The sequence below is a fragment of the Cupressus sempervirens genome, chromosome 6 (genome assembly GCF_028749045.1).
Source record: "Cupressus sempervirens isolate cs-2001-9-10 chromosome 6, ASM2874904v1, whole genome shotgun sequence".
Taxonomy (NCBI): Eukaryota; Viridiplantae; Streptophyta; class Pinopsida; order Cupressales; family Cupressaceae; genus Cupressus; species Cupressus sempervirens.
The window spans coordinates 81,069,966-81,096,917 of NC_143123.1; the positions used below are offsets into that span (position 1 = coordinate 81,069,966).

Genomic DNA, 26,952 nt, shown 5'->3' on the forward strand with positions numbered 1-26,952 from the left:
ACGGCAGCAAGGGCAGAGCAAAATCATTATCCAAATTTTGATCATCTTCAGCACAGGATCGAGTTCAGGCCAGTTCCATCATTTTCAGACAGCGATTATAATAAACAAAACATCCAAATCCGTGCGGCAGTTGGTATTACTTCAGCGACATTAGTGTTTACGCAGGTTGTAGAAGGGCAAGCTATAAACAGTTCAGAGTCCGAACTCCATCAGTTGAATCCGTAGGATCTACAATTAGGTTTGGTGCGGCCTTGGAGTGCATGCGCATGATAATTCATGAGGACTACAATCCAGGTTTTTCGGTATTGCCTTAATTATATACGTTTGGCTCTCTTCAGTCTTGACGTTGTTATTAGATTGCTATAAAACATTGATTGGACATGTTGTTACCATTAAGAAAATTGTAATTCAATCTGTCCTCAAATACTAATTACAATAAGATTTTCTTAATATCGCTGGAGCTACTATTATTCATTGTAGTTTTTATATCTACCTTATTTGACACATTTCTTTAAGACATTACAACCCTACACATTTAACGGTTGCATGCCAAGTATTTGACAAATTGTCACAGTTCAGTATAGTTTCTTTTAATAACTCTTGTAATAAGGGTCATCACATAGAAATAATATGCAACAATACATACTAATCTGGAAATGATTCTAAAACCATACAAGCAGAGTCTGATTTATTCCAGAATAGTACCAATACATATGTGCTTCAAACAAGATGGATGCCAGCTGAAAATGGGATCCAAGTGAGCTGCTGTAATAAATGCCAGGCTGAATCAAAATGGCCACCTTTTCTAAAAATCCATTTCCTGCAAAGTGTAACTGCAATACTAAAAATCGATCCACTGCCTTGATCAAACTGTATGCATAGGAACCTTCGAATATGATCTTGTTGAGGGCTATGTCCCAACAAATCTGCTCTCAGCACTAGGGTTTGCGTCCTAGGTGAGGAATGCTCTTCTAGAGCAATGGCATCCAAAATAGGATGATAAAATGATAAAAGATACTCCTCTTTAGGTTGCCTTCTCCTTCTTTAGGTTGCCTTCTCCTTACATCCCCTCTCCAATGCAATTCAAACCCTAAAAGAATCCTAAAGTGGATTGCATTTGAACTTTATAATATAACATCATTTTCTTAATAAAAGCGTCCAAATAGAAGGACATCACTACTTTTTTAATGACAAATAGCTCCAAGCATCAAATAAGTCCCGACAAGTGATAATCAAATACTAGAGACTGAGCTCTTTCCAACGAGCTATCACACATAGGCAAATCGATCCAAATGGAGCATGAAAACTCCTTATTACTCCAAAATGGCTAAACACTCAATCTTATTTAAATTATTAAAATGATAATTTAGGAGAGTATTAAAATATATTAAAATATTTCCCAAGTAGTCAAGGAACAACCCAAACACCTCTAAAACATGAAACTGAGTTTGTCACCTGCCTGTGATTGATGCCAAACAACCTGGGCCAAATGGTAGTCACACCCTCAAATTTAGGGATACTCCTAAAATATAGGGAACACACCCAATGTCATGTCCCCATTTTTGGAGGCAGTTCGATTTAATTAATTTAATTAATTTGGTTGTCCAAAATAATGAATATTTTATGAGGACGACTAATTAATTATTTTAATTAAATAAATAAGTGATATTAAGTTACTTATTTATAAAGTTATCAAATAAATAAATATTAAAAGGTAACTTTATATTTAATTAATTTAATAAAGTGACTTGGATTATAAAAATATTTTATAAAGTCACTTAATAGATAAAATAAAATAATGTTCTGGAAGCTTCTGGAGAAAATGGAGAGAAAAGAATAAATAGGCACCCCGGGGCTCCATTCTAATCAAGCAGTTGTTTATTTCTCTCTTGTTATCAGATTGTGATTCAATCACATGTGCATTGTGGAGCCTAGGGTTTCTGCAATTGTCACAACTGGCCATTGAGAACGAAAACTCTCAATAGGTACGCAATTTTGAGGGTGTGAAATATCATCTGAATTATTGCAGATTGGAGGTGACATTCAATCATTTCATCAGGGTATTGATTTGGGTCTAAGGCCAAATAATTACATAGAGATAGCTGCAGTATAGAATCCCCTTTGTTCTTTGTCAGCCAGAATTGATCAAGAGAATCCATCCTTATTAGCGACGGTTGGAAGTGTATATAATTCAATCAGCATTAATAATTGGAACGCATCATCCCTGGAGCAAGATCGTAGGCATTAGCTGAAACAGCAAGGGTTAGAAATATATGCAAAGCTTGGCTACCGATTTTGGAGCCAATACTACAGCAGGCGGAGGCATATATGATCTTTCATCTCTTGCGATTTCCCAAGACCTTCGAGCGAACTCAAATAGCCGAGCATCCTCCAGCAGATTTCAACAACGTTGTGGTGCCTCAACGGGCAAGCCAACAATTGAATCCACATTCATCGTGGACTGTCGAATTATATCAGGAGGACAGCATTTTTTGATTGGTGTGCAAGTTTGGTGAGTTCTGGGCCAATTTCATTCTCCTTGGACTGGACGACATTATATATTGGTTCTTTATTGCGAGTTGTGTGGGATTTGCCCTCTCAGCCTCAAGTGACTGTGCAAGCTAGACGTCCTTCACCTTGTGCCTGCGAACTCCATATTGGTTAATACCGTGTGCCATTGCTGTCTAGTGTCCAAGGCGATTTGACTTCAAGGAATCATATTGCATAATTTGCCATCAACGTGGGTAAGAGGAGACAGAGATAAGGTGACTACGAGTTCTGCAGAGGCACTTCACAGAACAGAAGATATAGTAAGTACATGGCCGGAGCAGAGTTGGGGTGCATCTTACGTGACTAGGGAGAAGAAAGTCGGTAGCGTATAATACAAAGAAAGATTGCAGAAGCTCGTCTAGCTGGTGGCATCCGTTCTACCTCAGAGTTAGCAGAACTTGTGCATATTATTGCTTTCAAATTTTCAGGAAGGCAGGAATGAATGAAGACAGCTATTCGTGACTTTCAAGCATTGAGAATTGCAGTGAATGATGAGCTAGGAACTTTAGAAAATGCTCTTAGGGAGGTAAAGGACAAACCGAATCCATTAGCGGCATCCCAGGTTCTTGATGTTGTTTTCTCTTTTAAAGCCAGAGGAATTTAATCTTTGTTATCAGTTTTGCCACAGATCTGTATTTGTCCATTTGGTGAATTGAGGTTATCAATTTCTTAATTTAACAATTGTATGCCCAGTCTGATAAACTTAATAGCACACTATCTATTCATAAGGCTGTTTAGATTACAAGACAGGTTGATTTATGAATTATCTTAATTTAAGCATTGGTTCTCTAAGTGTCCTTGATAGTTAGGGTCGTATCAGTGGTGCAAACTGTTTGACGAAATGTCAAACCCCTGAAGTATTAGGATTTTTGGTGTTGAAAGAAGTTATAACCTGTTGGGGTTATTTCAGTGGTATCAGAGCTAGTTTTCTTGCCATCCTATGGGGTGAAAACCGACTTACATGAGTGATCAGCACTCTACTTTATCCAAAATGGACAGGTACAATACAAAGTCTCTGAAGACAAAATCTTGGACAATTGATAGACACAGTATCCAGAGTCGAAATTGTGGAAAGGATGGCTATTCAGACATTCAAGATGAAATTAGGAAAATAAGGCATAACATGTCTGAACTGTTGGTTAAGCACCACCGTATAAATGACAGGCTGTCCAACCCAGCTAAGGTGGATAAGTCGACTGGATTTTGATTTGGCAAATCTTCCCGCAAAGCACTGACTGATACAGTGAGAGATGTTGCTAAGAACCTTAATGAGGAGTTCGAGAAACAAGTTTGCAACCAGTCAGAGGTTTTAGTTCAGCCACAAGTGGTAAAAGATATTACACTAATGGATAGTAATTGTCAACTTGATACTCAAGTTGAGATAATTGTATACAGGTTACCCAAGGGAAATATCTCAGGAACTCAGGACGGTTTGGTTCCAACAGGCAGTGACTACAGTGTAGAGGGTTCAGATGATGATGAGGATGTTGATAGTAAGATACCTGGTGGAGATGAGTAGACATTGAGCATTCATGACTTTGCTGAAAGAGAGTACCAGGCACAGATAGATGCTTCGTCACATAAGGTTGAGGTTGGTTGTACTTCACATGATGTATCTAGCCAGCTGAAGGTGAGCGAAGATAGCATTGTGACTTCATTATCTCGTCATGACAGAATGCGAGATATGATAGAGGAACACATCCGGATAATTCAGTTACAGGGTAGACATAAAGGAGTTCAGGCCAAGTTTCCTTGTGTTGACTTACAGGCGATTAGGGAAGGAATGGGAACGATGAAGATGAGTTATTTACATCTTCTATCAGATCGTGACCATCTTCTTAGACTTGTCAGAGACTATTCAGATGCCTTGAGGAGGAAGGAGGAAGTTGACAGGTTTTCTCGTGAGCTTGAGGACATTCGAGCAACTTTGGTGAATGCTCCATTGGCATTACAGGACTGGGAGAGACATGGGAATGAGCATGGCATGGAGCTAAGCTTAGTTTCATCTTGCACGCCTGACATTCAGCTTCCTGCAGTAGATGGATCATATGTGGTCGCTGATAATGTGGCGAGTTCATCTTGCATTCACATCCAAGATACAGGGACAATATCAGACAGATATGTGGAGTTGGTTGGTACTAGTCATATTACTCAGGTAAGGAGTTTGCTTGAGTTACCAGTTGTTTCTTGTTTACGGATATGGACTCGAGAATCTTTCATCGGCGTTTGGGATTCAACTGAGATCTTTAGCACTTTATGGTAGCAGTGCTATCATGGACTTGATTAGCAGAATACACGGGGTTGTCTTTCCTTGTGCCAGCAGCTTATCCGATGTTGGTATTAGTTTTTATACACCGGTGTTGGGCTTGGTTCATATATCCAGTCGACCATTCTTGCTGGAAGGTGTTGAAGATTTTTCATATTTGGCAGTGTGTACAGATGAGTCCCAAGATCATATTGGCCTTGATGACATCCAGGAGGATGCAGTGGGTAGTTTTGAAAACTTAGTTTCCGTGGCAGTTTCTTTTGGTACAGAGGAATTGGACAGCAGTGCTACAGTTTTTGATACTTTGGATGTTGATATGAACTTTGGAGTTGATTCGCGAGATATCGATGACAATATTCTAGAAACCAGTAACTTTGAGGATACTCAGCACTAGTGCATCAGAGGAGGATTGTAGGAGACAGTCTAGCCAGTGCCATCATGTGTCTAGCCAGTTGAGAGTTAGTGAGCGAGACATTGCTATCGCTTGTGAGCATTTTGATACTGCTCGTCAGTTGTTGGCTGTTACTGGCTGGGGTGCTTCTATGACAGATGAGTCCAGCGGTGGTTACTTTTCTTTGGCAGAGATTCATGCCTTGCGTGAAGCTGTTCGGATTTTGAAGCAGGATTACTTACGATTGGTAGCCGACCGTGATCACCTGGTTGAGTGGGGAAGTACAGCCTATGAGGCACTCTTGGATCGTGAAGAGGAGGTGAGTGAGCTTTCCCAGGAGCTCATAGCGACTACTGAGGCTTTAGAGGACACACAGCGAGATCTACAGGAGTCGCAGTTTTAGTTAAAGGAGGTGACCGTGGAGTTGGAGCATTTGCGGTCAAAACCAGCCCCAGACCCAGTTCATTTTGAGGTGGTTGGTGGTGAGTACACTCCTGCAGTTGCTACTGAGGAGCATGTTGTTGGGACTGACACACATGTTCAGGATTTGGAAGTAGCTGGGCCTAATGAGTTTGGGATACTAGTGGGGTCGAGTCTCCAGATTGATTCTTCCCAGATAGATGACAGTGTGGTACAGTTGAACATGCCACCTTTACAGGAGGATCAGTTGTGGTGTGCAGGGAAGTATGCTGATGCTTCCTCGTATGATTTTTACTGTATTGAACCGTTCATGGAGTATTTGCTGGATAGTGCATGTGTTCATTTGGACTCGCATAAAGTGACAGAAGGTGTTCTCATCCAAGGTACTAGTGTTATTTGCAGATTGGTTGAGAAGATTATAGTGATCCTTTCTACTATGCTACCTCACAGGGATTTTGAGGTGGGGTTTGTTGAGCGGAGTGCACAGGATCCTATCCAGCCTACAGCCACTCGGAGCCAGAGATTGGAGCCATCTGTTGATTCCCAGTTCAGTGATGGTGAGCCAGTAGCAGAGTTTGGGGGTTCCTACCGGCATTATATGGTGGGGTACGCTCCTCATTTTTCTTTTGACCTAGAGATAGAAGATTTGATTTCACGCAAGTATAGTTCTTACCATCCATTATGGGATGGATTGGCACCATCTTTTGAAAATAGAATCGGTATTGAAAGTTACACAGCTTGCAGTATCGACACACCCGGAACAGTTTATCAGTGATTGGATTTGGTGGCAGTGACTCAGGTACCTATGGTTGTTGTCATATCCACAGTGCAGTTAGGTGCAAGTATCAATTAGACAGGGACTTGAGTTTTGATAGAGTCGATGTTTCAGTTGGCTTAAGTTCCGCAGAATGGTTTCTTTTATCGACATCTACAGTTGGTCTTCAGATGATTTCATCAGAGTTGTCAGTGGTTTGGGTGTTGAGTGCCGTTTTTCTGTTGCTGATTCTTGTATTGTTGATGTTAATGATTTCTCCATGGGAGTATGGTGAGGATTGGGATATCACACAGGTTCTCATTTGGGATCCAAGCGGATTGATTGGTTTATGGTTCAGCCATTGCTTGGGGACAAGCAATTTCAGGAAGGGCGGACTGTCATGTCCCCATTTTTGGAGGTAGTTCGATTTAATTAATTTAATTAATTTGGTTGTCCAAAATAATGAATATTTTATGAGGACGACTAATTAATTATTTTAATTAAATAAATAAGTGATATTAAGTTAATTATTTATAAAGTTATCAAATAAATAAATATTAAAAGGTAACTTTATATTTAATTAATTTAATAAAGTGACTTGGACTATAAAAATATTTTATAAAGTCACTTAATAGATAAAATAAAATAATGTTCTGGAAGCTTCTGGAGAAAATGGAGAGAAAAGAATAAATAGGCACCTCAGGGCTCCATTCTAATCAAGCAGTTGTTTATTTCTCTCTTGTTATCAGATTGTGATTCAATCACATGTGCATTATGGAGCCTAGGGTTTCTGCAATTGTCACAACTGGCCATTGAGAACGAAAACTCTCAATAGGTATGCAATTTTGAGGGTGTGAAATATCATCTGAATTATTGCAGATTGGAGGTGACATTCAGTCATTTCATCAGGGTATTAATTTGGGTCTAAGGCCAAATAATTACATAGAGATAGCTACAGTATAGAATCCCCTTTGTCCTTTGTCAGCCAGAATTGAGGAAGAGAATCCATCCTTATTAGCGACGACTGGAAGTGTATATAATTCAATCAGCATTAATAATTGGGATGCATCATCCCTGGAGCAAGATCGTAGGAGTTAGCTGAAACAGCAAGGGTCAGAAATATATGCAAAGCTTGGCTACCGATTTTGGAGCCAATACTACAGCAGGCGGAGGCATATATGATCTTTCATCTCTTGCGATTTCCCAAGACCTTCCAGCGAACTCAATAGCCGAGCATCCTCCAGCAGATTTCAACAAGGTTGTGGTGCCTCAAAGTCAAGCCGAAGGCTGGAACAATTTAATTAAGTCAGGTGCCGTTTTATATATATAAAATCGCATAGACTGGCAGACGGGCAAGCCAACAATTGAATCCACATTCATCGTGGACTGCTGAATTATATCAGGAGGACAGCATTTTCTGATTGGTGTGCAAGTTTGGTGAGTTCTGGGCCAATTTCATTCTCCTTGGACTGGACGGCATTATATATTGGTTCTTCATTGCGAGTTGTGTGGGATCTGCCCTCTCAGCCTCAAGTGACTGTGCAAGCTAGACGTCCTTCACCTTGTGCCTGCGATCTCCATATTGGTTAATACCGTGTGCCATTGCTGTCTAGCATCCAAGGCGATTTGACTTCAAGGAATCATATTGCATAATCTGCCATCAACGTGGGTAAGAGGAGACAAAGATAAGGTGACTACGAGTTCTGCAGAGGCACTTCACAGAACAGAAGATATAGTAAGTACATGGCCAGAGCAGAGTTGGGGTGCATCTTACGTGACTAGGGAGAAGAAAGTCGGTAGCGTATAATACAAAGAAAGATTGCAGAAGCTCGTCTAGCTGGTGGCATCCGTTCTACCTCAGAGTTAGCGGAACTTGTGCATAGCATTGCTTTCAAATTTTCAGGAAGGCAGGAATGAATGAAGATAGCTATTCGTGACTTTCAAGCATTGAGAATTGCAATGAATGATGAGCTAGGAACTTTAGAAAATGCTCTTAGGGAGGTAAAGGACAGACCGAATCCATCAGCGGCATCCTAGGTTCTTGATGTTGTTTTCTCTTTTAAAGCCAGAGGAATTTAATCCTTGTTATCAGTTTTGCCACAGATCTGTATTTGTCCATTTGGTGAATTGAGGTTATCAATTTCTTAATTTAACAATTGTATGCCCAATTTGATAAACTTAATAGCACACTATCTATTCATAAGGCTGTTTAGATTACAAGACGGGTTGATTTATGAATTATCTTAATTTAAGCATTGGTTCTCTAAGTGTCCTTGATAGTTAGGGTTGTATCAGTGGTGCAAACTGTTTGACAAAATGTCAAACCCCTGAAGTATTAGGATTTTTGGTGTTGGAAGAAGTTATAAACTGTTGGGGTTATTACACCCAAATCTTTTGAAATTGAGACCAGGGGGTGATCTCATAGAACCTCAACTCTGAAAACCTCACCACCTCCTAAAAGGTAGGAATCTCCTCCTACAATCAAGGAACTGCCTCCTAAAATCAAGGAATTGCTCTCAACTAATCTACTACTACCTACAATACCAAATCCTGATGCTAAAAACCCTAACTGAGTCCCTGATCACCACTGCCATCCTACGAGACTCCATAATAGGCTAGCTCTCATTTTACTGCTAGACAGAGCTAAAAAAGGGATATGATATATGGCTCATCTCTAATATAACCAAATTTCATGTATGTCAAGTTGGAGAACGAGAGGAACATTCAACCATACTCATTCACTTTGCACAAACCTTGTTGGACACACTATTCTTTGGCAGTTCCTTGTTGAATAAGAATGTATAATGCTCAAAGAAGACATCTTGCATACTCCTATGATGCATGTGACTAGATCTTAACATGAGCCGATCAAGATACTTCCATACAGGCATTGTCATGCAGTCACCCTTTGTAGATACGCCCAAAAATGAACCCAAGGAAGCAACAATGTATATTAGATATGAGTTCATATAGAAAATCCCACTTGAAGAGAGCTAGGAAAACTACTCCAATAACATATCACTTATTGTCTCTTCCCAAAAGATCTTTTGTTTTGGACAAACGATGAGAGAGATATACTTGTACATCCATGGCTCAAAAACATTCGATTCTTTTGAGTCTAGCGATGTGACCAAGCATAGTGATAAGATCATTGATACCTTCTTTGTAATCAAAACGACACTCCTTTTGGCCATCTAACAAGATTTTGCCTCTTGTTTGTCAACTAGTTGCCATTCACATACCTATTGCATTCCACCAGATCATTGTTCCATCTTTCCAAAGCTTTTTATTTAGTGATGTCAGTCACCAATTAAGAGAGTCGAACTCAGAAGATTCGATCAAGAGTTTCCGAATCCAAACTAATAATGGTCTTCCCATCTTGATCTCTAATATTTCTTGGCGCTGACACATGAAATTATGAACTCAGACTCATGACCAACCAAAGGAAAAGTGGAAATTAGATGAGTGCCACTTTGTTCGATATACAACATATCACTTGTAGATGCAACATCTACTCTCTTCAAGAAATCCTCGATATCAAAGTGTGAGATATTAGTGCCCTTAATGTTTTCACAATACAAAGTGACTTGTGAAGGAGACATGGATTGTGATACTAGTCATACTGGTACTTCATTTTTTGTGTCTCTTTACCTTTACTTGGAGTGATGTCCTCTATCATGACAAGTATGTGCATGCAGACAACTGTTTCCTCGAAAAGCAAGGGAAAAAGTCTTTTAGTCTCTTATGCAAAATCTGAAAATGAATCCAAAGAGATTTTCGGATATAGAATGATTGCATGAATGAGTTGAATAGATTTTGAATCTTGACTCAATCTTTGCAAAATGACTGCATTTCTTGAGTCAAAATTCATAGCTTGCCAAGTGTAGGAAGTTGGAGATTAAAAATGTTTCATTTTAGCAACCATTTTGACCAAGCATGCAATATGCAATGGATATTAAAAATGACATCCAAAGCATTATATGTAACTTGAAAAATTTTGTATACAAGCTAGAAACAATAAACAATGTTTTAAATCTTACCTTGAGGCAAATAGCTGAAGATTTGATGAAGAACAATGCTCAAACACAAGGCATTTTTGGGCAAAAATGTTTCCTAAATGGGCTGTAATATGAACAAGATCCTCTGAACTCTGCACTTTTCAGTAGCCAAGAATAATCCTTGAGAGATTTATTGCAAAAATGACTCTATAGGAAGCAAAAATGATTGAGTTTTGACCATGAATCTTCTGATTTTGTGCTTGAAAATCCTGTTTTTATTTAAAATGTCCGAAATAAGTGGGTTTTTACATGTCAAAAACATATAATTTTTCCTCAAGAATTGCCACTATTGCTTGGTTGATAGAAAAGCATCTTAAGAAATGAATAAAGACACTTTTCAACCTCCAAATCACATGCTTTCTTGCCCAAAATCACCACTTATCGAGAATGCATGAAAGAAGTACAGACATAGATTTGATTATGAAAAACATGTGCTTTTCAAGCAAAAATTGCTATTTTGATCCCCAACAATTATAAAACAAGGACACACTTTCTAGTATTAAAAAACCAAAGTAATGAGAACCGAAATTAGCAAGGCCGAATCAAATCGTGAATTGGCTATGAGTCGGCAAATTTAAAAAAACCCTTTAAATTTAGAGATTTTAACAATTTAATACTTATTTCACGAGTCTTTATTGACTATAACTTAAACACACTTTAACATCATCAAATAGAAGTTAACATACATAAACATGGAACATAAATGATAAATTCATCACATACGTAACTATGTTACACGTAAAATGTAAATTGTAGGTTGTGGCTGAAGTAAATAGAAATCATATGATCATAATGATTCAAATCATAGAATGTATGTAAGATGAAGATCCATAAGACATCAAATCATAAATGTATGTAAGAATCTTAGATGAAGATCCATGAAACGTATGTCTATCAATATTTGTAAACAAAACGAAAAAACAAGGCTCCAGCTCAAGCCTCATCATCATCCTCAAGCTCGGTCGCAGCCTCAACCTTAGCCTCTGAGTATCTAGTTTTCCTACTAGAAAGACGTCTAAGGTAGGTCCTAGAGGACTACCGAGCCATAAACCACACATGTAAGATGGGCTCACGAACAACATCACTACAGCCTGTGTCTGTCCATGCGTGTGTGCGTCTACCAGTGCCTAAACGTGCTCTAGCTGCCTCCTTTTCCATGGCCATAGCCTCGGCCTCTCTATTCACATGATAAACCCACTCATGGTCTTCCTCAGTGAAGACTAGATCCACGGCCTCAGTGAGCTACTCTGACTTTGGATCAATCTCCTCCAGAATGATTGGAGAGGAGCTAGTGCCCAAAATCTGTCTGTTCCTGTAATGAACAAAGACAAGATCATTCAACCTCTGCACAATCAACCTATTTCTCCTCTTTGAGTGGATGTGCTCGAACATGGACCAACTTCGCTCACATCTAGAAGCATTGCTTGGATGAGTCAGAATACGGATGGCTATTTTTTGAAGTTTTGGGGTTGTGGGCCCAAACATTTGCCACCATCTCTCTGAAATAAGGGAAAACAAAAACAATTAGTCTCATTTACAACTTTAAAATTACATAATCAACAATTAAAATGCACAACTTATAAGTCATAAACTTTAGATTCATGAATATATTATTTAATTTTATTTAATCAACTAATCCGATTCACGATTGGTGAAAAATCGCCCAGGTTAAATCTAATCACCAAACTGGCAATTCAGGCGATTTTGTGTTGATTCTCGAAACTTTGTAAAAAACACATGCTTTTGGGTCAAAATTTGCCACCCATATGAAGATTTGGTCAAAAATGCCTTCAAAGTATGTAATGACATGCTTTTTGAAAACAAACGCACATGCTTTTGTCTTAAAAATCACCACTTTTATGTATTGGCATGTTAACATATGTCATGATGTTCTTTTTGAAGGGAAAAACATCTTGTTTGAACTTTATAAAAGCCCGCCATATTCACTAACATATCAAAATGCCTCTAGTGGAAGAGTAATGACATGTTTTTAGGAAGGAAAAAGACATGTTTTTTCAAAATGCATGAGCTTTTGGGTTCAAATACCCCACACAACATGCATTTTAATTCTAACTTTTCCCCTAGGTATTACAGCTGTTGCTAGGGTTTGTTCTGGGGGATGTTGGAGGAGTCAGATCTTGATTCTGCTATGGGTTTGTACCTTCTTTTGGTGGTGATGCGCTGGAGCATTTTTGCCTCTTGCAACATGATTCCCTATTTTTGTGGGTTTGTAGCTGGCCCTTTTGGGTGTTGTTTTTTCCATTCTTGGTGTTGGTGATGGCACGTGGCATGGGGTTTATAGACAATTTTCTGTTTGTCTAAGAAGGATGCCTTTATTGTTGCGCTATAAGTGGGCATTTTGGGGGCTTGAGGTCCTTGCAAGTTTATTTTTCGGTTGTGGCTATGGGTTTTGATATTTGCCACTATTACGTGCTTTGCACTGGAGATATCCAAGATTGTGCTTGGGTTTCTTGGGGGTTCTTTGTAGTGGAAGCCCTAGGCTTGGGGTTGGTTTCAGTGTGGTCTATTGGCAAGCTTTCCATTAGGATTTCAACTGGTATAAAGGCTATGGGAGACGCTTTCATTTTGGTGTTTTTGGTCCTTCCTTATAGAACCCTTCTGACTCTCTTCAATTGCTACTGAAAATTGACAGGTATTTGTTGATCTACAATGTCTTGAACTCATACATAGGCATTTTATCAAACACTTGTAAGCTCAAAACTGATTTAAATCTCTAAACGTCATACATTCATAGAAAATACAGTTTAACAAACACTTGGCATATATATCATTTTGAGTATGCATCAGACTGTTTGAAGGCATTCCGTCATACATTTTGCATACAAACTGACTGTTTCTTACAACAATTGTTGGCTATTTCAATCATAGGATGAAATATCTCAAATGGATATTTGCTCTGCTACTGTTATAATGTTTAATTATATAAATATAGGTATCACAATGAATAAATAACAGTAACTGATAAAATAGAAGTGATAGAAATCATATGCAACAATACATACTAATCTGGAAATGATTCTAAAACCCTATCAGCAGAGTCTGACTTATTTTAGAATAGTACCAATACAGATGTACTTCAAACAAGGTTGGCACTAGCTGAATATGGGAACCAACTACAGTCAAACAAGTTCAAATGATAAAGCCCAAGTTGCTGCAATAAAACAACTCCAGACTGCTGCAAATAAACACTCTAGAATTCCTCTTGTGAGTTGCTATAAAGACACGCCAGGCTGAACCAAAATGGCTGCCTTCGCTAAAAATCTACTACCTGCAAAGTGTGACCACAATACTAGAAATCGATCCCCTGCCTTGATCAAACTGTATGCATAAGAACCTTCAAATCTGAACTTGTTGAGGGCTATGCCCCAACAAATCTGCTCCTAGCATTAGGGTTTGCATCCTAGGTGAGGAATGCTCTTCGAGAGCGATGGTGTCCAAAATAGGTTGACAAAATGATAAAGATATTCACCTTTAGGTTACCATCTCCTTATATCCCCTCTCCAAGGCAAATCGAACCCTAAAAGAACCCTAAAGTAGATTTCATTTGAACTTTATAATATAAAATTATTTCCCAATAAAGGTGCCCAAAAAAGAAATCATTACTTTATTAATGAGAAATAGCTCCAAGCATCAAATAAGTCCCGACAAGTGATAATCAAATAGTAGAGACTGAGCTCTTTCCATCGAGCTATCACACATAGGCCAATCGATCCAAATGGAGCCAAAAAAACTCCTTATTACTCCAAAATGGCTAAACACTTAGCCTTATTTAAATTATTAAAATGCTAACTTAGGAGAATATTTAAATATATTAAAATATTTCCCAAGTAGCCAAGGAACAATCCAAACACCTCTAAAACATGAAACTAAGTTTGTCACTTGCCTGTGATTGATGCTGGACAACCTGGGCCAACTGGTAGTCTCACCCTCAAATTTGGGGATACTCCTAAAAAATAGGGAACACACCCAAATATCCTAAAATTGAGATCAGGGGTGATCTCATAGAACCTCAACTCTGGAAAACGTCATAACCTCCTAAAAGGTAGGAATCTCCTCCTAAAATCAAGGAACTACTCTCAACTGATCTACTACTACCTAAAATATCAAATCCAAACACTGAAAACCTTGATTGAGACCCTGATCACCACTACTTGACTACGAGACTCCATAATAGGCTAACTCTCATGTCACTTCTAGATAGAGCTAAAGAGGGGACATGACACGGGACTAAAAATTCAGTCACTTAAATGACAATTTTGAAGACTTAAACAAGATCACAAATAACTGCAGAAATGGAAGCAATTTTTATTGGCAATTATAAACGTGAAATGGAAAGGTGCATCAAGAAAAGGTTAGTTGGTACCAAACATAGCATAAAGAATTGTGCCCAAGTATTTTCAAAATCACTAAACAATGCATGACTTCAGCTTTGCTTCAAACTCCATTCTTATTTTGGGTGCCAAATGCAGATTGTACTAACTCCAGCCCAAATGCCTAGCATCCAAGGACTCATGTGGCCTAGTCTGAAGCACGACTGCCCCCTTTGAGTGCATAAAACCCTTTTTGAATTGCTATGAATTCCTGTAGCTGACAACTTGTGTTTTATCTCTGCAATAGCCAATTGCCCTTTAATTCAACTATTAATTTCCTCTTACCAATTCATGCACAAATGTGGCTCTGAGATAAGCCACCCACTAGAGTAGATTTCAGTGCTTATTTCAATACTCACATGCTAAATCCTGGAAGAAAACTATTTTTCTCCAAGTGCAGAAACCCTTGGACAAATTGCACCAATTTCCTAAGAACTCACACCAAAAACCAAGTCAGGAAATCAATTCATCATAATGCGCCATTTACTTCATGAAGCCCTTTATATACTTAATGCCAAATACTTGCTTTTGTTTTTTAATTAAATTCATTAAATGCACCTCACGTGATAAATGATATTGCTTTTCATGTGCTCATGTTGACTCAGGAAAACATTAAATGGTTAGCCTCCTTTAATATTATACTTATTTAAATTTTTAATGTGTCATTTGGCCCCGCTCATTATTTAACTTTAAACTATATAATGAATTTATCATTACAAAAGCAATTTTCTTAATGATAAATAACATCAATGTGCTCAATAAAGTCATTCCACTAAGCCAACTGATGAATGAGTCAACCATTGAGTAGAATTGAGTCTAGGTGCCCTAGAAGATATTGTAACTTGTTAACTTTGGCTTACTATAGAAAGTAAGTGTCTGAATAATTGCTCCAAGCAATGGTGCCAAATCTAAATACTGTCAGAAACTTGTTCAGGCACCCTGCTAAAGACAGAAATCCTTACCTTTTTTATATTAAGTTTATTTAACCTCCCATTTCAGAAATCGAGCATAAGATCTTGCTTTTACAAAGAGAAGCAGCAATCGTTGCACTGCAGGCCAATGCCTGAATTCCTGGCTTTCTTGAAATAGACATTTACCATAAATAAGTGTGCCAAATCGAAGCAAATGAAGAGCAATCCTGAACTCTCCTGTCTTGTAAAATGGGAATTGACCTTTGGTTATGCTAATTGAGTTCACCTAACCATCTGACTTAGCCTACAAGGGCCACTGATAGGCTAATCCAAACAACCAACTATGTTGAGCTAGAAAGGGGACATTGCACTTTTCTTCTCTCCCTCGAGATTTTGGGAGACTTCAGACTGAAGGGCTCTGTTCTTGCCAGTTCCTTTGGTGGTTCTTGTTGCAGTCCCTAGTATGTGAGCTGGATTTTGATGGGTATGGAGTTTTTCCTGGCTTTTCTTAAGATGCCTACTCGGCTTTCTTTGACGAGGCATTATAGTTATTTTTATAGAAGGATCTCTCTGATCTCTCTCTAAATGTGGTTGCTATAGTGGTTGTGCTTTAGACCTATTAGCAATGTTATTCCCTGGTTAGGCATTTTTGTTATGGCTGTTGCTTATGTCTCTCTTATTGAGGTTGAGGTGTGCATGAGTATTTTATCCTGTGAAACTCAAGTTCTCAGATAGGTAGCTTGTTCTTTCATTGTTTTTTCTCTAACTAGAAGGTTGCTGTAAGAGGATTTTTTCCCTGCTGTCCTCTTCATTCTACCCCCATTTCTCCTATTGAGGTGGAGAGTGTGTTGGTGGATTGGAATAGGTATCATTATTTGCATCTTTGTTATTCTCTGACCTTTCCCATTGCAGTGGATTGATCTCCTTTTGTGCTGGAGATTGCTGTGAGTGAAGATCTTGATAGGTCCTTCCTGGGAGCTGATGGAAAGCATGTACCTAAAGAGTAGTCTATCTGCTTCTCCAGTTTGGTCTTGGGCTCAGATAACTATTTTTTCTATGCAGAAATGATTTTCAGGTGATGGGAACTTTCTTGTTCCTTGTCGAAGGTTGGGGGAGCCTTTCAAGACCCCTTGAATGTAATGCTTATATTTGGCTTTTGGGCCCTTGGCTGCCTTATGGCTGATTTTTTTGTGTTGGTTATGGGATCCATGTAAAACCCACATTACTGGTTATGGAAGCTGGCCAAAACCCTTTAATGTTTGAGGGAGGCTTTCAAAACCCTATGTAAAGTGGCTTCAGCAGTTGTCGGCGCAGCTGGTCTCTCGTCTTGTGTATGTTTTTTAGGCTGCTGTTGTCTTGCTGTTGGTAGGGCTGCTGCTGATTGATGCTTTCTTTTGTGCAACCATTGTTTGTGGGTTCTAAATCCCATTACAAAATGTGTTCTGGGTTTTGAGGCCCCATCAATACTTGATTGTTTCTTAATAAGAAACACTAAAGCATGTATGTGTGTGTGTGTGTGTAATGTCCCTGTCTTTTTAGCATCTCAGTGGAGTTCTTAGCCTTGACATTCTCCGAAGGCTAAGTGGAGAAATAAGGAGAAATTGATTAAATTCATTTTTTATAAAGTCATTAAATAAATTAAAATAAAAAGGTGACTTTATATTTAATTAATTTAATTGAGAGTGCATTAATTATTAGAAGGGGGAAACTTCTAGTAATTTAATTTTCTAGAAGCACAATTAATTATTGTATTGCAAGAGAGAAGCTTCTAGCGAATGCATTAATTATTGGAAGGGGGAAATTTCTAGTAATTTAATTTCCTAAAAGCACATTAATTATTGGAAAGGGAGAAACTTCTAGAGAATGCAATTATTAAATATTTTATTTCCTTCTAGAAGGGTGAAGGAAAAGTATAAATAGAGGTCAGAGCTTCATTGTTTATCATCCGATTATTGTGAATTGCATTTGATATTAAGTTGGGAGAAGAAACTAAGGTTTCCAATTTTAGTCAGCCATTGGAGAGACGTCAACTCTTCAGTGTTGCAACCATTTGAGGTGGTGAAATATCCATTGAATTTGGTATTTGAAGAGCTTCAATTCAGGAGTTCTATTTGTGCTTAAATTGGGGAATAGATTTTGACTGCTACAGTACGCATGCATGATGCCGTGCTGTAGTAATTCATTTCCATTCTTGGGCATCACTATTATCAAGTTCCTCTTGTAACTATGAGTAGTTATCATTGTACTTCATAAGCATATGATTTTGTTGTGATAATTTAGAATCACATTTTGGCATTGTTGTAGTCATTATTGTATGTTAATTGTTTGTCAAAATGTCAGTTGGTTCTCGATATGCATTTCATATCTAGTTTCCATGGAAAATAGCAAAAGAATTGCACTTGCATATTAGTTCCTTGTAAGAGTATATTACATTGGTATTAGAGCTTGCTTGAAAAGTGTTTGACAAAATGTTGAACAACTGAACTAGAGAAGTTTTTGGTGTTTGAAGAAGTTATAACCTGTTGGGGTTATTACATTGGTATCAAAGCTAAATCCTGCCATCTTGAGGGTTTAGCAATCACATGCAGTCACCTGGGGTTGCCTCTTACAGATTTTCCACTTGCAGGCAAGCTTTATTTGACAGGGAACAAGATTTTTATAGGCAGCTAGACACCATGGGTGATAGGCAAGAGCATAGCCCACCAAGAGACAATAGGAATGAGGATCAGGAAACAAGGGAATTTTATAGAGCAATGGTGATAGGACAAGAACGGATGGCTCAGGCTTTGTAGACACTCACCACCATGGTTGAGTGCATGAATCCACAGCGTAGACGGAATCAGGAACAAGAGGATAACAGGAGTGCAGTGGGATCACCTAGAGTTCATAGAACTCTTTTCAAAATAGCAGACAGGCCCACACATCCTACCTTTGTTAAAGAGGAACTGGTACAGGAACCAATGGAGGAAGTTGAGGATGAAACATTTGTAGATATCCTTGTGGCTGCAAATGATGAATGAGAACTATTGGTACTGCAGGTTCGAGAGAGGATGACCTTTGAACGTTTTGTAAATCAGAGAAGAGAACATTACAGGTCACTCAGACAGGATAGGAGGACTAGGGGTCAAAATAGTGAGCTGAGGAGGGCTACAGGCAAGCTTACTATGCCTACATTTGATGGGAGTGGTAAGATGATAGATCAAGCTTGGATTCATAAGCTTGACACATTTTTGGCACTAAAGCTAATGACAGAGATTGAAGCTATCAAATATGCCACTTTGCATTTGGAGGGAGTAGCACATGATTGGTGGTACCATGGTATGGTAACACTTCAGCATAATTAGGTGACCGAGTACCAAAACTTTGTGGATAGGTTGGTTGAAAGATTTGACAAGAAAGATCTAGAGGTTTATTTCTGGGAATTAGCATAGCTGAAACAAACAGGCAACATGGAGCATTTCATTGGTGAATTTTAGCGGTTGGCAATCATGGTGGCAAACATTTCAGAGCGTAGATTGATAGTTGTTTTCATTGAAGGCCTATCCAAACCACTGAGAGGTTGGATAAAAGCATTGGATCCCATTTCTTTACAGGAAGCTATGAAAAAGGCAAGAAGTATGGAACATGCAAACAAATTTCAGTAAAGGAGTATCTTCTAATAAAGATAACAAACCATTTTATAAAAAACTAAAGATGACTAATTTTAAAAATGATTCTAAAGATAAAACTCTAGCACCTTTTGACAAGGAAATATTAAATGATTTGAGAAAGAAAAAATTATAGTTCTACTATAAGGGACCCTACGATGCAAACCATGACTATCCTCTTAGACCAAAGGGCAAAGCTAACAAAGTTATGTGGGCATGCTATGAGGAATTCGAATTAGATAATTCAGACCAGCAATCTGATATAGAGGAAATAGATGGTGAAAAAAAAGAAGACAAGGCTGAAAACTTGTCTAAAATGGAGTTCAAGGATGGGGAAGGAGATGGGCAACTTAGGGAAGCTCGTCTCACTAGTATTAAGTAAGAAGGATCATTTCGAATGAGAGGAGTACTTGTTGGACAGCTAGTTATAACTTTGGCTGATACTGGTGCTACTCATAATTTCATTGATGCTAGGTTGGTGGAAAGGCATGGCATACAAACAGAGGATTTTGGGGGAATTAGAGTGAGGGTAGCTGATGGCTATGTCTTCAATTGTGATCATAAGATCACTGGGCTCCCATTGGAAGTTAATAATTATGCCTTTAAGGTAGATTTCTATGTTGTGCCTATGGGAGATACAGATATAGTCCTTGGGATGAGTTGGTTGCATGATATTGGTGAGTTCACTCTTAATCTCAAGGAGATGGAGATGAGGTTTAAAGTAAATGGGAAGACACAGATTCTTAAGGCAATCAGGAACACTGATTTTAGAATGGTCTCTTTCTAGAGGATGGCTAGATTGATTCGACATGATCAGATCGAGTGGGCAGCAAAGTGCATGTTAATGCCATCATAGGAGGGGCAGCAGAAGACTGAATATCCTCCTGATATTTGGAAGCTTAGAATTAAACACTCTAACATGTTCAATGACATTTCACCGGTAGACCACCAGATAGGGGTATTGAGCACATCGTTGAGTTAGAGGAGGGGGCTAAGCCCATCATGATTAGACCTTATAGGCATTCAAAGAGGTTGAAGGATGAAATTAAAAAAACCATAAAGGAGTTACTTGCTATGGGCCACATTAGACCAAGTAAATCTCCTTTCACTTCTTTAGTGATGTTGGTGAAACAGAAGGATGAGACATTAAGGATGTGCATTACAGGGTGCTTAATAGGAAGATAATTAAAAACAGGTACCCCGCTCCCAGGATAGATGAGTTGATGGATGAGGAAGGCCACTCCACAATGGCACGAATCTTTTCAGGATCCATGCGTATGCCTTCTGCACAGATGATGTGACCCAAATACAACTCTGTCATACCCAAATCACATTTCAACTCCTTTGCATACAAAGACTCTCTACCCAATATATCCAACACCGTGTCAAGGTGAGCCAAGTGCTCCTCCCAAGATCTACTGTACAACAAGATATCATCAAAGAAGACAAGTATAGATTTCCTTAACTAAGGATGGAAAACCCTATTCATTGTTGCTTGAAAAGTACTAGGTGTGTTAGTTAGCCCAAATGGCATAACTACAAACTCAAAATGGCCACAATGACATCCAAAGATTGTCTTCTCGATGTCCTGCACTCTCACTCTAATCTAGTGATAACCTGATCTCAAATCTATTTTTGAGAAGAGGACATCGAGAAGACAATCTTTGGATGTCATTGTGGCCATTTTGAGTTTGTAGTTATGCCATTTGGGCTAACTAACACACCTAGTACTTTTCAAGCAACAATGAATAGGGTTTTCCATCCTTAGTTGAGGAAATCTATACTTGTCTTCTTTGATGATATCTTGTTGTACAGTAGATCTTGGGAGGAGCACTTGGCTCACCTTGACACGGTGTTGGATATATTGGGTAGAGAGTCTTTGTATGCAAAGGAGTTGAAATGTGATTTGGGTATGACAGAGTTGTTGTATTTGGGTCACATCATCTGTGCAGAAGGCATACGCATGGATCCTGAAAAGATTCGTGCCATTGTGGAGTGGCGTTCACCAGTGAACCTTACACATTTGAGGGGCTTTCTTGGATTATGTGGTTTCTACAGGAGGTTTGTGGATGGATATTCCAGGCATGCAGCACCCTTGATAGATTTGATGAGAAAGGGAGCTTTCTTGTGGACTCCTAAGGCACAAGAGTGTTTTGAGAAATTTAAGGAGTTGATGACTTCCTATCCACTGTTAGCATTACCAGAGTTCAGCAAACCTTTTGAGCTACATTGTGATGCTTTTGGAGAGGGCATTGGAGCGGTGCTTATGCAGGAGAAGCACCCTATTGCTTATGAGAGCAGGAAATTTAGAGGGCCAGAGCGGAGCTTTAGCATATATGATAAGGAGATGTTAGCTATTATGCATGCTTTGGCTAAATTTAGGCAATATTTGGTAGGTAGCAAATTTTGTATCAAAACCGACCATAATAACCTAAGACACATTTTGGGGCAGCGAGATCTCAATGATAGGCAGCAGAAGTGGGTGAGCAAGTTGCAGTCCTATGACTTTGATATTATATATTTTAAAGGGACATAGAATTTAGTTGCTGATGTTTTATTACATAGGCCCCATTTGAGCTTATTGACAGATATATCAAAGGATTGGAGAGACTTGATCCTTGCAGAGTATGCAAAGGATGCGTGACTGCCGAATTCATAGATGGAACTATTCAGGATAGCAGATACATCCTTGTGAATGAGCTCATCATTTACAAAGGGCGAATATTTTTGGTTCCAGGCTCAACAGTGAGGAGGATGGTTCTTAAATCTTTTCATGATTCACCTATGGTAGGACATCTTGGTTTCTACAAGATATATCGGTAGATTAGAGAGTGCTTCACATGGAAAGGGCTCAAAGTAGAAGTACTTCAGTATACTAGGGAGTGTCCCACCTGCCAGCAAAATAAGAAGGAACACTCCTATCCAGGCGGTTTACTTCAGCTGCTTCCGATTCCTGATAAGAAGTGGGAGTGTTTATCTATGGACTTCATCACAGGACTGCCTAGAGCCCAAGGCAAGGACTGCATATATGTGGTTGTGGATCGCCTTACGAAGTTTGCACACTTTTTTCGATCATTGCTATACAAGTAGCAGAGTTGTTCTTCAAGGAGATATTCAGACTACATGGCTTACCTCGGAGCATTGTGAGTGACAAAGCTCACTTTGAGTACTAGCTACCACCCTTAGACAGATGGTCAGACAGAGACAGTGAATAAATGGGTGGAGGGATATCTCAAAAATTATATAGTAGGGCAATAGAAGGCATGGGTAAAGTAGATTTATCTTTGTGAGTATTGCTATAATACCATTTATCACATGTCTATTCAGATGTCACCCTTTACGGCCCTGTATGGGTATGAGGCACCCAATTTTATGTATTTGCTTTTGAGTGACAGTAGAGTACCTAGTGCAGGTGATTTGTTACAGGAGAGTTAAGACATTGCTAAGACTCTCAAGGATAATATAACCAAGGCACATAATCAGTAGAAGCAGTATGTAGATCAAAAGAGGACAAAGCGGACTTTGGAGGTTGGAGATATGGTGTATCTTATGTTGCAGCCTTACAGTCAATCCACTCTCAAGAAGAGTGGTGCTGAGAAACTTAAGCTATGATATTATGGTCCATTCAGGATTATTAGGAAAGTGGGAGAGGTGGCTTAAGAGTTAGATTTGCTAGTAGAGAGTAAGGTGCACAACGTTTTTCATGTGTCATGCCTCAAAAAGGCGCTAGGACATCATATTGTTCCTTCTACAATGCTCCCACCCTTGGATGATGAGGGAAAATTTATATTGGTGCTAGAGGCTATCATTGATTTCAGGGAAAGGAACTTGAGGCGGCGCATTATAAGGGAGTATTTGGTGAAATGGAAGGACCTGCCAGTAGAGGATGTAACATGAGAGAATGAGGAGATTTTGCAGCATCCGGACTTGAAGTTGCTTGAGGACAAGCAATTTCAAGGAGGGCGGACTGTAATGTCCCCATCATTTTAGCATCTCAGTGGAGTTCTTAGCCTTGACATTCTCCGAACGCTAAGTGGAGAAATAAGGAGAAATTGATTAAATTAATTTCTTATAAAGTCATTAAATAAATAAAAATAAAAATGTGACTTTATATTTAACTAATTTAATTAATTGAGAGTGCATTAATTATTAGAAGGGGGAAACTTCTAGTAATTTAATTTTCTAGAAGCAAAATTAATTATTGTATTGCAAGAGAGAAGCTTCTAGCAAGTGCATTAATTATTGGAAGGGGGAAACTTTTAGTAATTTAATTTCCTAAAAGCACATTAATTATTGGAAAGGGAGAAACTTATAGAGAATGCAATTATTAAATGTTTTATTTCCTTCTAAAAGGGTGAAGGAAAAGTATAAATAGAGGTAAGAGCTTCATTATTTATCATCCGATTATTGTGAATTGCATTTGATATTAAGTTGGGAGAAGACACTAAAGTTTCCAATTTTAGTCAGCCATTGGAGAACGTCAACCCTTCAGTGTTGCAACCATTTGAGGTGGTGAAATATCTATTGAATTTGGTATTCAGGAGAGCTTCAATTCAGGAGTTCTATTTGTGCTTAAATTGGAGAATAGATTTTGGCTGCTACAATATGATGCCGCATTGCAGTAACTATGTTTGATTCATTTCCATTCTTGGGCATCACTATTATTAGGTTCCTCTTGTAACTATGAGTAGTTATCATTGTACTTCATAAGCATATGATTTTGCTGTGATAATTCAAAATCAAATTTTGGCATTGCTGTAGTCATTATTGTACGTTAATTGTTTGTCAAAATGTCAGTTGGCTGTAGGTATGCATTTCATATCTATTTCTCATGTATTTGCATTGAAAATACCAAAAGAATTGCACTTGCATATTAGTTCCTTGTAAGAGTATATTACATTGGTGTTAGAGCTTGCTTGAAAAGTGTTTGACAAAATGTCGAACAACTGAACTAGAGAAGTTTTTGGTGTTTGAAGAAATTATAACCTGTTGGGGTTATTACAGTGTATACATATACATATAACCAGCCCAGTCATTACTCTCTGCTTCATTTTCTGAAATGTCGTCACCATTTTGGAAGCTTAAACTACAGGTCCAAAGGTGAGTACAGAAAAATATCCATCATCATCTGGAAGTCTATCTGATTGCTGTCATCTAATACTCATCTGTACACTGAATCACATCTGCATGGTGAAACCCCAATCTATCTACCTGAATGTTGGAGTTGCACAGGCAGCCACACACTTCTTGACCACAAGCATTCATAACTCAGTTATTGTGAGATGCAACAAGTCCCATTCATCTTTTTGCACAGTTCCAGCTGAGTGATCTATGTTTGAGTGCCCCCCCCACAAAGCACCACCTGTGGCTTAACACATAGATCCATAAGAACACCTCTCTAGTGCAGTTCCCGTTTAAATTTGTGTTTGTCTATTTGACAATTTGTCACAAACACTCAAGTAACTATCATATGATATTTTTTTATCAGAATATAATTGTTTGATCTTATGGTAATGGAGGTGAGTATGCTGTGATTATTCATTGGTTTTGTTTTCCAATAAACTATTTAATTGAAGAGTTTATACTTTATAACTGAGACCAGTCATTTGGAAGTAAAGGAGCAGTCATATCTGTTATTGAAACTTTCAATCAGGGATCTCACCCATTTGGCTAAACAAGCAATCAGTGCAGAGCTCTTATAGCACAAACAATGCAAGCATTGCTGTATGAATTCATGCTGCAACAACTCACCCACTTGCAAAGTTGCAACTGATTCTCAAGCGAAATGCTACTTTTGTTGTGTTCCTATTTTAACTTCCTACTCTTAGCAAAACACAACACAGAACAGTGTTCGACAATAAATCTCTATTCAAATTGAATTGAATGCAGGTACAAAATGTATCAAATGAGTTTGGCAAGGGTCTGTGGGTCCTGCTCCTCATGGGGTCCATGGGGCGTGCCTGTAGCAAGTTACCTGTCATTGCAGGGGAGGGTTGGGTAGCTGAAACCTTCCACCAAGCCCAATTGAGACTTTCAAAACCATAAAAACCTTCATGGTGCACACCATTTTCGTAAGTTTTTGAAATGTATAAGAACAATACTGATAAAACCCCAAGACGGGAACTTTTTGGAGTATTTAATCTGTGTTTTGATGCACAGTTCTAGTCAAGGGCTTCGACTTGCAGAGTCTTCAGTGAGTACTTAGCAGAAAATTGTCAGAAACTTGACATAAAAATCCATGATTTAGTCTCTGGATAAACTCTGAAAATTTGTGAGTACTCCATGACTTCCTGAGTCTTCTTGCTATGGTTGGTCACTGTCTTCAAAGAATGTGTTATAGTTCTTAATAACTAGCATCCACTATTACAAACTCATATGGAAGTTGGTATAGCAATTATTGCTTTTGCTTAATTGATTAGGAAAGTATTGGTACTCCAATTGTCTCACGGAAAAAGCTAAGCCAAAAGAGATGCTTTGATTGTTTTTTCTGGTATGCTTGCTCATTAAGGTTAAGCGAGTGCTTTGGTTAATAATGTTTGTTTATATAAATGCTTTTTGATATATGTTCTGGATCTATACATCCTACTAGTGTGTAAGCTAAGGTCTGAGAAAATGTAATAATCTCTATGTTACTTCTAACTATCCTTCACTCAGTCACTCTTTTAATTAAATATCAATTTTCAAATATCTAAGTTTCTGCTCTTTTTCATATTTTCTACTGGATGGGTTTTCTTGTATTAATAGTATTATTCATGCAATGCTGGCATGGATTAAGTACTCAAGATTCAAGGAGTTGGGTATTTTGGTCACTTCTGGGGAAAACCATAGAGTGCCCACATAATTCGCCACAGAAGAAATTGAAGAACACATGCTCTTACGTGCATCTCATAACATTTTGGAAATTTTCATTTAATTATATAATTCATAAGCCTTATGAAATATTACAGTGTGTTACTGAGATAATTTCAAAACTTTGATGCTTCTTTATGGGGCCATTTGATCAGTTTTGTCCTTAACGATTGACTTGGTATTTTGCTTTCAGGATGGGGAGCTTAAAAATGATGAGGCAGGCAGAGAAAAGAAAGAGGTTGGGAAAGCTCGTCTGTATTTGTTAAAGCTGAAATCTGAAGATGAGGCAAAGAAACTTGAGGGAGCTATCAATAAAAATGCACCAGCTGCAGAATAACATTCCTAAAATATAAGTTATCTTGTCATATAAAGCATCACTGACCAATGCCAGATCAATTGATCAATTATTTGTGTACTAAAGCCTGCTTTGACCATCGTCCTGTTTTAACTTTAATGTAACAAAACCATAAAAATGAATTGGTGCCTAACAAATGGAAAGTCAATTTTCATGTCCTGTCTCTTTGTTCCAACGTAGTGTATCATTTCAAAATGTGTTTGAGAATCGTGCTGTTTTAATTTTTTTTATGACTGAGCAGCTTAATAATGTTTTTAATTTTATTTCATGCAATATATATGTAGAAATATTATAGATGTAAGAAGATAGTCAGAATTTCCTGGATTGGATATTTTCTAATCTAATTTATTTACTGCAACA

At 38.3% G+C, this 26,952-nt stretch overlaps 1 protein-coding gene across 1 annotated transcript in view; it reads left to right on the plus strand.

Moving 5' to 3' along the window:
* The window catches only part of LOC149551258 (Pleckstrin homology (PH) domain superfamily protein), a 284,116-nt gene extending 257,365 nt beyond the window's left edge, over nucleotides 1-26,751 (plus strand). Inside the window, exon 10 of the mRNA XM_089786820.1 lies at nucleotides 26,431-26,751. Within this exon, the coding sequence (XP_089642946.1) occupies nucleotides 26,431-26,574 (144 nt within the window). The 3' untranslated portion in view covers nucleotides 26,575-26,751. The remainder of the gene's footprint in view (nucleotides 1-26,430) is intronic.
* The last annotated feature ends 201 nt before the right edge of the window (nucleotides 26,752-26,952 follow it).